The 12554-nt window shown below is 37.7% G+C and overlaps 1 protein-coding gene across 7 annotated transcripts in view; it reads right to left on the minus strand.

Annotated features, from left to right (window-relative positions):
• Nucleotides 1-234: 234 nt before the first annotated feature.
• The window catches only part of KIN (Kin17 DNA and RNA binding protein), a 34970-nt gene continuing 22650 nt past the window's right edge, over nt 235-12554 (minus strand). Inside the window, exons 10-14 of one of the 7 annotated variants that reach the window (XR_001721217.2) lie at nt 10761-10829; nt 9489-9588; nt 6917-7017; nt 980-1097; nt 235-627 (exon numbers count right to left, since the gene is read on the minus strand). Coding sequence is in view for 4 of the 7 variants with exons in the window: in XM_009457912.5 (XP_009456187.1) it covers nt 6851-7017; nt 9489-9588; nt 10761-10829 (336 nt within the window). In the remaining 3 variants the exon portion in view is untranslated. The other 6 variants (XR_001721216.2, XM_016962619.2, XM_063781344.1 and 3 more) reach the window with 6 other exon arrangements.

Here is a 12554-nt window from a genome sequence, read left to right on the forward strand (position 1 = left end):
CTGTGTGATACTACAGTGGCAGATGCATGTCATTATACATTTGTCAAAACCCACAGAGACTGCTCTAAAAAGTAAAGTCTATGTTTGAAATAAAGAAAAATAGCTTATGATACTTCAAAAATCAAAGTCTAATATGAGACCTGTTGTTAGTTATCTGCAGTCATTTTGCTTAGCATAAACTCTATCACGTTCTACAAACTCAGAGGGAAAAAACTACTGTGAAGTCTATAATCGTATTTTTATGCTTCAGATATTTTTTATTGAATTTAACCTCAAGTATGCTACCTCATTTCATTCTGAAATAATTTCAGAAAGACGCTGGAGAATTAAATGTGGGAGGCAGACATGAAACATTTTTTCTCTGAAGAAAACCACCAAGTTGATTCCAAACTTACATACTTGGGGGAGGCATATGTAATTTGTCTGGTTTTACTCATCACTATTTGTTATCAGGGAGAACCATTCTCCTTTTTGAAATTCTTCAGACCAGATTCTTAGTAGTCCAGGCTCAATTTCTTGGCTTCATTTCTGGACATGACCACTCACTGCCATTTATTCAATACCTACTATGTGCTGGACTTCATGTCTGATGCTTTATATGTATTTTCTGTAGGTCTCCCATCAACCCTGCTGAAAAACATTTTGACAATTTATACATTAAAAACATTGCAATTCAAGAACATTAACATTCTAATATTACAAAGCCAATGAACAGAACTGCCAGAATTTGATCTAAAGACTGCCCACACCCAAAACCCAGTTGCTTTCCATAATGTGCTGTCAGGTTACTTTGGAAAAACCTTAATTCATCCCTGAAGAACATTTTCTGTAAAGCTTCTGCCATCATCCTATTAGTATTTCTTTACTGCCTCTTACATTTCTGCTAACAGCATATGTTTTCCCACCTTCTGAGAATAGAAGCAATCAGCCCTCCCTGACTCTCAGTTAAAGAGAGAGATCCCAGGGGTTGGCACTGTACCTGTGTCTGACGTCAGCTTATACCCATCCTCATGTTTGAAGTGATCATCCTGGTATGGTCTGTTTTTTGTTTGAACTCTTGTAGAAGATCAACTCAGGCAAGGCGTGGTAGCTCACACCTGTAATCACAACATTTTAGGAGGCCAAGGCAGGAGGACTGCTTGAGCTCAAGAGTTTGAGACCAGCCTGGGCAACATAGCAAGACCTCATCTCTACTAAAAATCAAAAAAATTAGTGAGGCATGGTAGTGCATGCCTGTAGTCCCAGCTACTCGGGAGGCTGAGGTGGGAGAATCAATGACCTAAGCCCAGGAGGACGAGGCTGCAGTGAGCCATGATTGTGCCACTGCACTCCAGGCTGGATGACATAGCAAGACCCTATCTCAAAAAACAAAACAAAACAAAAAGAGGCGTAGTGGCTCATGCCTGTAATCCCAGCACTTTGGGAGGCTGAGGTGGGCAGATCACAAGGTCAAGAGATCGAGACCATCCTGGCCAACATGGTGAAACCTCATCTCTACTAAAATTACAAAAATTAGCTGGGCGTGGTGGCGCATGCCTGTAGTCCCAGCTACTCAGGAGGCTGAGGCAGGAGAATGGCTTGAACTCGGGAGGTGGAGGTTGCAGTGAGCCGAGATTGCACTACTGCACTCCAGCTTGGGTGACAGAGTGAGACTCTGTCTCAGAAAAAAAAAAAAAAAAGAAAAAGAAAAGATAGATCATCTCTCTCTTCCTGGTGCTGCTGAAGGGTAAGATGTAAACCTAGAGTGCCCAAGAATGTAAACATAGAGAGCCAGCACAGGAGCCAGAGACAGAGCAAAAGCCCAGGGAAGGCTGTTCACACCCGGTCCCGCTGCCCTGGAAGCTAGCGTCTGCTCCTTTCAGTCATGTGCACTACAAATATCCCTTTGTTTTTCCTTTGGCACAGGCAAATGTGGGTTTCCTGTCTTTTGCATTCCCTAATAATACACTGCCCTACTTATTTCAAACTGTATAGTTAGGCAGGGTGCCGTGGCTCACACCTGCAATCCTAGCACTTTGGGAGGCTGAGGCAGGAGGATCACTTGAGCCCAGGAGTTTGACAGCAGCCTGGGCAACACAGTGAGACCATGTCTCTAAAAGTAAAAAAATTAAAAACAAATAAAAGTATAGTTCAACATTGCTGGTAGGACTGTAAAATGGTATAGCTGCTCTGGAAGAGTTTGGCAGAAGCGAAAGCTTCTGTTCACATAAAATCCTGTAAATGGGTGATCATGGCAGCATTATTCACAATAGCCAAAAAGTAGAAACAATCTACATGTTTATCAGCTGATGAATGGACAAACAAAATACGGTACATCCATACAGTGGAATATTAAGCAGCCATAAAAACAAATGAAGCACGCCTACATGCTACCGCATGGATAAACCTTGAAAACATGATGCTAAGTGTAAGAAGCCAGTCATAAAAGATCACATATTATATGATTCCATTTATAAGAAATGTCCAGAAAGGGCAAATCCATAGAGACGGAAAGTACATTAGTGGCTGTCTAGGGCTAGGGCAGAGGGGAAAAATAGCGATTGACTATTACAGGGTTTCATTTTGGGGTATGAAAGTGTTTAAAATCAGACAGTGGTGATGGCTGCACAATTCTGCAAAAATACTAAAAACCACTGAATTGTATGTATATTTTAAATGAGTGATCTGTATGGTATATGAATTATTACCACAATAAAGCTGCTTCTATATTTATGGTTTGACATTTAAAATTTAGTCACACTTAGAGTTCAACTTGACTACTCTACTACTGAAAATATAGAGTGTATGAAGGATTTTCTCCAATTACATGATTCTAAATTGTCATATATAAAACACTTTATAATAACATTCTTTAATGAAGATATAAACTCATCAAGTAAATTACAAAGGAAACAAAAATAACAAGGACAAAATTACATAGTTTTGATACCTCATGAGACATAATTAAATTCTTCTCAAAGCTTAGCTGAACAACTATACAGTAATATTTTCAAAAACCTGTTTGTTTTATACAAAAGAATATACCCTAACACAGTAGAGTCTCATAATGCCTTGGCGAACACCAATTTGATGCTTTAAGATTTTAATGTATTGTTAACAAATTTTCAAACTCAGGCAAGTTTAGAAATGTCTTCATATTGAATTCCTTCAACTCTGCGTCCTTTTAAAGGGCCCTACAAATTAAAATAATTTAAAATAAGGTTAAAAACACATATTCCTAAAAGACAAAAAAATGACACCATACTTATGGATACAAATTTGCCTTTTCCGCATCCCTAAAATACCATTAAGATTGTTAACATTTGTATACATCTATGAATTTTAAGAATAATCTATGGCATTCTCATTAAGAACTACCATATTTTCTTCTGTGACATCTGACATACGTTATCAATAGATATTGTGGCAGAGACCTGCTAGCTGTTCAGTATCTCCTCTGCTTCCTGGATAGCCAGTTTCCTGGCTCCCTTGTGGTTAGCTGTGGCCATGCATGGAGCTCCAGCCCATGAAAGCAAACAGAAGTGACGGTCCAGACGTGCTATCCCTGACACACAATCTGCCAAGCTCCTTTTGGCTGCCCAGTGCCCACAGACATGGCAACTGGAGATGCCACTTGAGGGCAGTAGAGGCACTAGCTGGAAGGACCCTGGGTTCACAAATCGCCACTTAGAAAGAGTTCCCTGATCAAAAATACCCATTTGGGGTTTTTAGAGTGAAACGTTAACTTCTACCATGTTTGTGCCATTGTCCATTTGGGGTTTTCTTTTTTTTATAGGAAATATCATTTTGTAAGCATTACAGATACTCAAACATGTTTGTCTAGGTTGGCTGTGATAGTTACACTGGTCCAGATTATAAAAAGAGTCCAACTTTAAATTTATTTTCTTCTTTCATATCGAACAAAAAGGGAAAGAGGAAAACTTAATTAATGAAAGATATTTTCTATCACAAAAGCGGATATAACCTGGGAACACAGAGGCTAAGAATATGGGCTGTGAACCTACACTCCCCAAGTTCAAATCTCACTTTCAACAATTGATTTAACCTCTCTGTCCTTCAGTTTCCTCTCTGTGCCTTATTATCTCCCAGTGGAAATAATAGTAATGTCTGTATGATTGGGTTGTTGGGAAATATAAATGAGTTATTTCATATAAAGTGACTAGACCTGGAATTTAATATGAGTGAGAGCTCAATAATTTTCAACTCTAATTATTATTTAATCTTTTGTTTAAAATTTGAGAGTTGGGTTGGGCGCAGTGCTCACATCTGTAATCCCAGCACTTTGGGAGGCCGAGGCAGGTGGATCACCTGAGGTCAGGAGTTTGAGACCAGCCTGACCAACATAGTGAAACCCTATCTCTACTAAAAATATAAAAATTAGCTGGGCATGGTGGCACACACCTGTAATCCCAGCTACTTGGGAGGCTGGAGCAGAAGAATTTCTTGAACCCAGAGGCAGAGGTTGCAGTGAGTTGAGATCGTGCCATTGCACTCCAGCCTGGGAGACAGAGTGAGACTCTGTCTTGAAAATAAATAATAAAATAAAATAAAATTAAATTAAATTAAAATTAAATTTGACAGTTAATCCTCTCCCTTGCAAAATATAACATGATGATGATGACAATAATGATGATGACAATGATGATGACTTTAACCCTAGAACTGAGATTTTAACATTTTTTTTACTGCTTCCCTTCACAACAAATAATTATCATATTTAAAGGAATTAAGTTCCCAGATAAAGTATAACCTAGGTTAGATTTTTCATTATCATGTTTAATGGTCTATGGTCAATTACATTTTTCTGATAAGTACCATAAATCTGGAGAATAAGAAGGGAGCCAGACATTTGGGCTTATAGGGCAAATAGCTAAAAAGCTGAAGCTATTTAGGAACAATTTATTGGATGTTAAAAATCTGCTTGATATATGCATAAATTTCAAATATTATCAACGACATGAAAACTTAAGGTGCCAGAAATGATAAAAATAACCACTTGCAAAGCTCAAGTGATGACACAAGCATATACAGAGATTTTTTTTTTTTTTTTAATGAGGACAGGCTGAAGAAAGGAAGAAAAAAAAATTAGGAGACAGATTCCCTTTTTTTTTTTTTTTGAGACGGAGTCTCGCTGTCACCCAGGCCAGAGTAAGTGGCGCAATCTTGGCTCACTGCAACCTCTGCCTCCCAGGTTCAAGCGATTCTCCTGCCTCAGTCTCCCGAGCTGGGACTTCAGGCATTTGCCACCGCGCCCAGCTAATTTTTGTATTTTTAGTGGAGATGGGGTTTCTCCATGTTGGCCGGGCTGGTCTCGAACTCCTGACCTCAGGTGATTCGTCCGCCTCAGCCTCCCAAAGTGCTGGAATTACAGGCATGAGCCACCATGCCAAGCTGGTAGATTCCCTCTTCTAAAAGAAGTACATGTTGCTTTGCAATCAAACAGAAAGAGGCTTTTCATGTGGATTTGCTGCTAAGTTCTACCTCAGTACAGAAGATGAAACTGGGTCTACAGTGCAGAAGGTGAGAAATTAGTTTTTGATGAATGGACACAACCTGCGAACCAAAGGTATCGAGATGGAACTCAACACAGCCTCAACAGTAATCAGTTGTTTTGTGTTTCCCTGAGATGAAAACATGAAACAGGATCTGCATTTGATAGCACTATGAAATTAATAAGGTAAGTTTCATGCATGGTCCATGCAAAAAAAAAAAAAAAAAGAAATTAATAAGGGAAGGATAAGCAAGTTGTCAAGGAAATACTGGATTTTCTACTGCCTTATGCTGATAGAGTCAGAGAAAATCTTATAGAGTTTTTTGTTAAAACTCAATCTGCTAATTTAGTCAGACTGACATGTTCCTCAATGCCAAGTAAGAGTCCTTTTTCCCTTTTTTCCCCTTAGTTTACGTTAGTAACAGTTAGCAAGTAACAGCTTCTAGGTTAGCACTGTCAGGATCAGAAAGAAAAAAAAAAAGGAGAAAAGCTTGATTTACTGAAATGAGAATTCTCTCAAATAAGGACCTAAATGGTTTTTCCAGAAAACCTTCCTAGACACATATTCTCTAACAGGTCCATGGGCTTAGGGGGCCTATAAACTCCCCAAGAGAACAAATAAAATTTGGCAATTATGTGCAATGTTTTGAAGAGTCTAAACTTTCATTAAACTCTCTAAGTGATCTATTACTCCCAAGCTCCCCCAGAAATACTAAAACTGACTGTACTGAAGATAAAAAATTCTTTTGTTTAGCATCAAAGATACGCAGTGCAGTAGTTCAGAGTTCTAAAAGGAAACTTTCTTTCTGAAGATATCTCAGACCTCACTCACAGACCTGTGAGTGAAATATCAGTTCTAAGTCAATAACCAACTTTATTTATAAGTCAGAGTTCTTTAAATTACTGTATTGATCTCTGCTACCTTAAATCCTTTATGAAAAAAGGGAAGACATTTTAAAAAGTGGTTGACCTCTGTGGTTCCCTCCCTCTTGACAATGACTTTACTTCCCCCACTAACTTTACTATGCCAAATTGAGTTTTATATTCGATATGAGGGGAAAAAAGGATATAAAACTGTACCTATTACACACACTTTCATAAAACACCAAGATTGGAAAGGAACAGACCAAAATATTAATGGGGTTTATTGTTGGGCTGGGGGACTATGATTAATTTTTATAATTATTTATATTAAATTATGTTTTTTGGGGTTTTATGCATGAGTACACATTTCTTTTGTAATCAGAAAATAAAATACTTTAGCAATGGCAGAGTCACTGGAGAAAATAAGCTTACAGATTTCCAAATAGGATAGAAGGCTAACAAAAAACTCAAATTCTAAAATAAAGAACAATCCAATTAAAAAAAACTATGGCACATTTTTAAAGCATTTTGAAATTTCTGTCTTTGTGTAAACAAACTTACAGTTTCAATGACGATAGTAGCTGAAAAAGTCTTCTCATTGATGGATTCTAGGGTACCTTCATTTCCTCTGTAGCCTCCATTTAAAACTAGAATTCTTTTTCCTATGATGGAAAAGAATATAAAAATTAATGTGAAGAAATATCTCCACTTTTCTTCTAACTTGTTACAGCAAAATGTACTACACTGAATAAACATAATAAAAAACAAAACCCTTTTTCTTAGAAGTTCTCAATCATTTAAGAAGTGTGTAGTATTTTAGTGCGGTGTATGGATACTTTCACTACTCGAACATTATAAGACTTCTCATTTTTCCCCCAATTATTTGTTAAAGGAATATGTATGTTTTACTTTTAGACTGCAAAGAATATAAGGTACTTGGAGAAAATGTTCAGAGTCCAGAAGTAATCAGAGACAATTTAGCTTACTTTGTCTTTTTGCAAAATTCATAAGATGGTTTGGCAGTTTTACAAAAATTTAAACTTATACCTAACATGTGACTGAGCCATTCTATGTATTTACCCAAGAAAAAAGAAACCAGATATCCACACAAAGCTTTGTACGTATATGTTCACAGCAGTTTTATTTTTAACAGCCAAAAGCTGTAAATAAGCCAAATGTCTATCAACAGATAACTGGATAAACAAACTGGTACAGTAGTCCCCCCTTATCCCAGGTTTTGGTTACTCTCAGTCAGCGTGGTCCAAAAATAGGTGTGTAAAGTACAATAAAATATTTTGAGAGAAAGAGACCACATTCACATAACTTTTATCATACTATATTATTATAATTGCTCTATTTTATTATTAGTTATTATTCTCAATCTTTTACTGTGCCTAATTCATAAGTTAAACTTTATTATAGGTATGTATGTAGGAAAAAAACATAGTATATATAGTGTTTGGTACTATCCATGGTTTCAGGCATTCACTGGTGGTCTTGGAAGGTATAGGGTAAGGGGGAATACTGCATATCCATACAATGACATACAGCAAGAAAAAAGAATGAACTACGGATACGTTCCACCACATAGGTGAATCCAAAATAATTACACTGAGTGAAAGTAGCCAGACCAGAAAACAGGACACATTTATATTTATAGAAACTTAATTTATATAAAATTCTAGAAAAATACGAACTGAACTATAATGACAGAAAGCATGTCAGCAGATGCCGAGGAAGACAGAGGATGCAGGAGCAGAAGGTAGGAGGGAGGGATTAGAGAGGGAAATGAGAGGATCTATTCATCAGCTTGATTGTAGTGATGGTTTTATGGAAGTAGGCACATGTTCAAACTTACCAAATTGTATACTTTACATATGTGTGATTTATTGTACATCAATTTTACCACAATAAAACTAACACACATTTTTCTAATCTGTAAAAAGAATTTTTACTTTAGGGGGAAAAAGAATAAAGAATATGATAATTAGAAGTTCCAGAGACTGATGTTATCACTACATTGGCAATGACACCCCCAGGAAGATTTTGAGTCAGAGGTAAACAACCTGGTCAAAGCAGTGTTTGTACTCAGATACGGGTAAGTGTCCAAAAGGCAAAGACACCTAAGGGGAAAAAAAGCAAAATAACACAGACTTTCACTTGACTATCGCAGAGAGCTAAACAAATACATTACAGATTGAACATTCCTAATCTGAAAATTTGAAAAGCTCCAAAATGTAAAATCTTTTGAGTGCTGACATCATGCCACAAGTGGGAAATTCCACACCTGACCTCCTGTGACAGGCCACTGTCAAGATGCAATCAAAATTATTTAAAATATTGTATAAAATTACCTTCAGGCTATGTGTGTAAGGTGTATATAAAACATAAATGAGGATGAGTATAGTGGCTCATGCCTGTAATTCCAGCCCTTTGGGAGGCTGAAGTGGGTGGATCACTTGAGGTCAGGAGTCTGAGACCAGCCTGGCCAACACGGTGAAGCCCCGTCTTTACTAAAAATACAAAAATCAGCCAGATGTGGTGATGCATGCCTGTAATCCCAGCTACTTGGGAGGCTAAGGCAGGAGAATTGCTTGACCTGGGAGATGGAGGTTGCAGTAAGTCAAGATCGTGCCGCTACACTCCAGCCTGGGTGACAGAGTGAAACTGTGTCTCAAAAATAAATAAATAAATAAAAATAAAATAAAACATAAATCAATTTTGTGTTAAGACATGGGTTCCAACCCTAAGATATCCAATTATGTATATGCAAATTCCAAAATCCAAAATTGGAAACTCTTCTGGTCCAGGCATTTCAGATGAGAGATTCTCAACCTATAACCATAAGCCTAATATAACAAATGCTATCCATATATGTCTACGTTTTGCTTCAGGAAAAAAAAAAAAAAAGTATTCCAGGAAAGGAAAATCCACTGATGCCACAAAACAGCTTCATCAGAGAGCCAGTAAACTACGATGCCCTTGAATCCAAACAGAGATGAGTTACGCTGGCAGTTAATGTCGCCAAGACAGAAAAATAACAACCAACAAGTACTGTCAAAATACAGTGGTTTGAAAATGGAACCGCTCATTTTGATGGCATATGTATTAAATGGTCTGCAAACAGATTTACCTGGTGCTGGAATTACTGTCTCTAAATGAGTCTGGTCAAGTTTCAGCTTGTCTCCAGAATCAATCATCTTCACAACAGCTGTATATTTGTCAATTACTTCCTGTCATGTAAAATGAACACTTTTATAATAGAAGAAATATGTGCACACTCATTTAAAAGATCAAAAGCAAATGAAATGAAGACAAATAAAATATCAATCAAAAGAAAGAGTAACTCCTTCTATAAATGACACTATTTTCTAGATTCCATACATGATTTCCCAGTCTATGGTTCTCAATAAAGAACTCAATTCAAAGCTTAGTAAAGGTTTTCATCTGGAAACAATAACAGATTGGTGGTCCTGGAATAAGACTTTAAGAAATCTAACAAGAGGGGTAGTTTTGCCTAGCTTAATGTACAGTGGAAGAAGGGCAATAGGCATGCACAAGGCTGGGTGCTAGAATAAAACTAAATTTAGGAAAGGCAAAAAGGGAGGAAAGGCCTAGAATATTGATACAAACTTTAAAATCTCAGAGTAGGCCGGGTGCAGTGGCTCACATCTGTAATCCCAGTACTTTGGGAGGCTGAGGCAGGTAGATCACCTGAGGTCAGGAGTTTGAGACCAGCCCAGCCAACTTGGTGAAACCCCGTTTCTACTAAAAATATAAAAGTTAGCCAGGTGCGGTGGTGGCCACCTGTAATCCCAGCTACTCGGGAGGCTGAGGCAGGAGAATCACTTGAACCTGGGAGGCGATGGTTGCAATGAGCTGAGATCGCACCACTGCACTCCAGCCTGGGCAACAGAGCCAGACTCTGTCTCAGAAATAAAAATAAAAATAAAAATAAATAAAATCCCAGAGTAGCCAAAAGACAGTTTCTCAAGCAAAACACAAGAAGTCCTCATGAGACCTCTGACAGTATAATTGTTAGGCTGGCATAAAAGTAATTGCAGTTTTTGCCACTACTTTTAATATATGGCCTATCATTAAAAAATAAAGTACATTTTACTGACAAGCAAGGCATGCATGCTGAGGTTTTGAAGAGGTGCTGATGGGCCTTCATACATACTATCTGTCCTAGTAAGAAAACAGATCAACGCTGAGTAGAAACTATGGATGAAAAAGAAATATTTCTCCAACAATCATGAATTCAGCTTCCATTTCATGGAATAATCAAGAATTTTAAACATAGTACTTCTGCTACTAGGACTTGATTTTCAAGAAATACCAAAATAGCTTCACTCTGTGACCCAAGCTTTTTTCACAAATTCCATTCATAATTGCACGTCCTTACCTTAACAATAGCCTTTTTCTTATGATATTTCTCTCCCAGTTTCTTGGTTATAATTTTCACAATAATTTCCTAGAAAATAATAACAAAAAAAATGAAAGGAAAGACAGAAGTTATCGTTTGTCATTTACTTCTTCCTTTTAAACTATGTTCACCCAAAACCACAGGAAAATGTAACTGCCCTGCCAAATAAGAAATGCTGGAGTTCTCTGCCTTCCCAACAATGACAAACATTTCCTTAGCAATCTTTTATTCCTTCTTCCCCTTTCTGTTCAACGTGGTTAGCAAGAGGAAAAAAATATATACATATATATAAAAAATGTCTGATTTCTACATTGCAGATTTCTGGAAATCTAGGACTGTTATCGGTAAAATTCAACTCTAGTACTTCACGTCTTTCGCAGATGGTTTCTTTCCATTGCAGGAAGTGAAAAGCGCTGAGTTGTTCACTGCTGATAAAAACTCAGATTGCAAGAGACTCACTGGAAATTGCAAGGCACTGAGCCTGCAAGCTTATGCAGGACAGTTCTCACTATGCCCCTTTCTCATTAAGTTGCTTTGAATTTTCATACAGTTGGGATTCCTCCAGATTAGTTATAGCTAAAGGTATTGTTCTTCTGACCATCTAATTCTCAAATGGGAGGGAAATCTGGGCTTACTTCTTATGAATGAATTCAGAGTTTGCTTCTTTACCATTTTTTCCTGATTTGGATTAGTTGTCTAAAAGCTAATAATGAAAATTAAATTGCCTAACAATGCAATATTACTGCAGTGATTCTATATTTGCTACTTCAAGTGAATATATCAAAGAGATGGTCAAGTATTTCATAAAGCCATGCTTAAAATCGTACTAACAAAACTTTAGGAAGGACTTTGGGGAGAGGGTATTTAATAGTAGAAAGATAGGTTTACGGAAAAATGTGAACAGTCTTATTCTGAAGTCTCTCTTTTAAGACTTTCTAAATGAACCCAATTAATGCCAAAACAACTTCTCCAATTTAGTCATACTATTTTCTGGGCTAATTTCTCAAACGCTCTCATGTGTTCACACTCTAGTAATTGGAAGATAATTCATTACATCACTGTACTTATTGGCCCTTATCCACAGTAGATCTGTTAAAAATATTTCCTTTCTGAGTTTAAAAACTAGGCACAGTGGGCCGGGCGCGGTGGCTCACGCCTGTAATCCCAGCACTTTGGGAGGCTGAGGCAGGTGGGTCACGTGAGGTCTGGAGTTCGAGACCAGCCTGACCAACATGGAGAAACCCCGTCTCTACTAAAAATACAAAATTAACCGGATGTGGTGGCCCATACCTGTAATCTCAGCTACTAGGGAGGCTGAGGCAGGAAAATCGCTTGAACTCAGGAGGCAGAGATTACGGTGAGCTGAGATCGTGCCATTGCACTCCAGCCTGGGCAATGAGAGCAAAACTCCATCTCAAAAAAAAAAAAAAAAAAAAATTCGGCACAGTGGCTCGGGCCAGTAATCCTAACACCCTGGGAAGTCGAGGCAGGAGGATCACTTGAGGCTACTATGTTGACCAGCCTGGGCAAAAGAGTAAAACCTTGTCTCTACAAAAAATACAAAAATTGGCAGGGCATTAGTGGTGCATGCTTGTAGTCCTAGCTACTCTGGAAGCTGAGGTGGGAGGATCGCTTGAGGCCAGGAGTTTCAGACCAGCCTGGTCAATAGAGCAAGACCCTGTCTCTATTTAAAAATAAAAAAAAGAATAAGACACTCTGAAAGTTTTATGAAAATGTCATGTCTCAGTAAGTCTAAAATAGAGCATCAATAAA

Source organism: Pan troglodytes, chromosome 8, assembly GCF_028858775.2.
Source record: "Pan troglodytes isolate AG18354 chromosome 8, NHGRI_mPanTro3-v2.0_pri, whole genome shotgun sequence".
Classification (NCBI taxonomy): Eukaryota; Metazoa; Chordata; class Mammalia; order Primates; family Hominidae; genus Pan; species Pan troglodytes.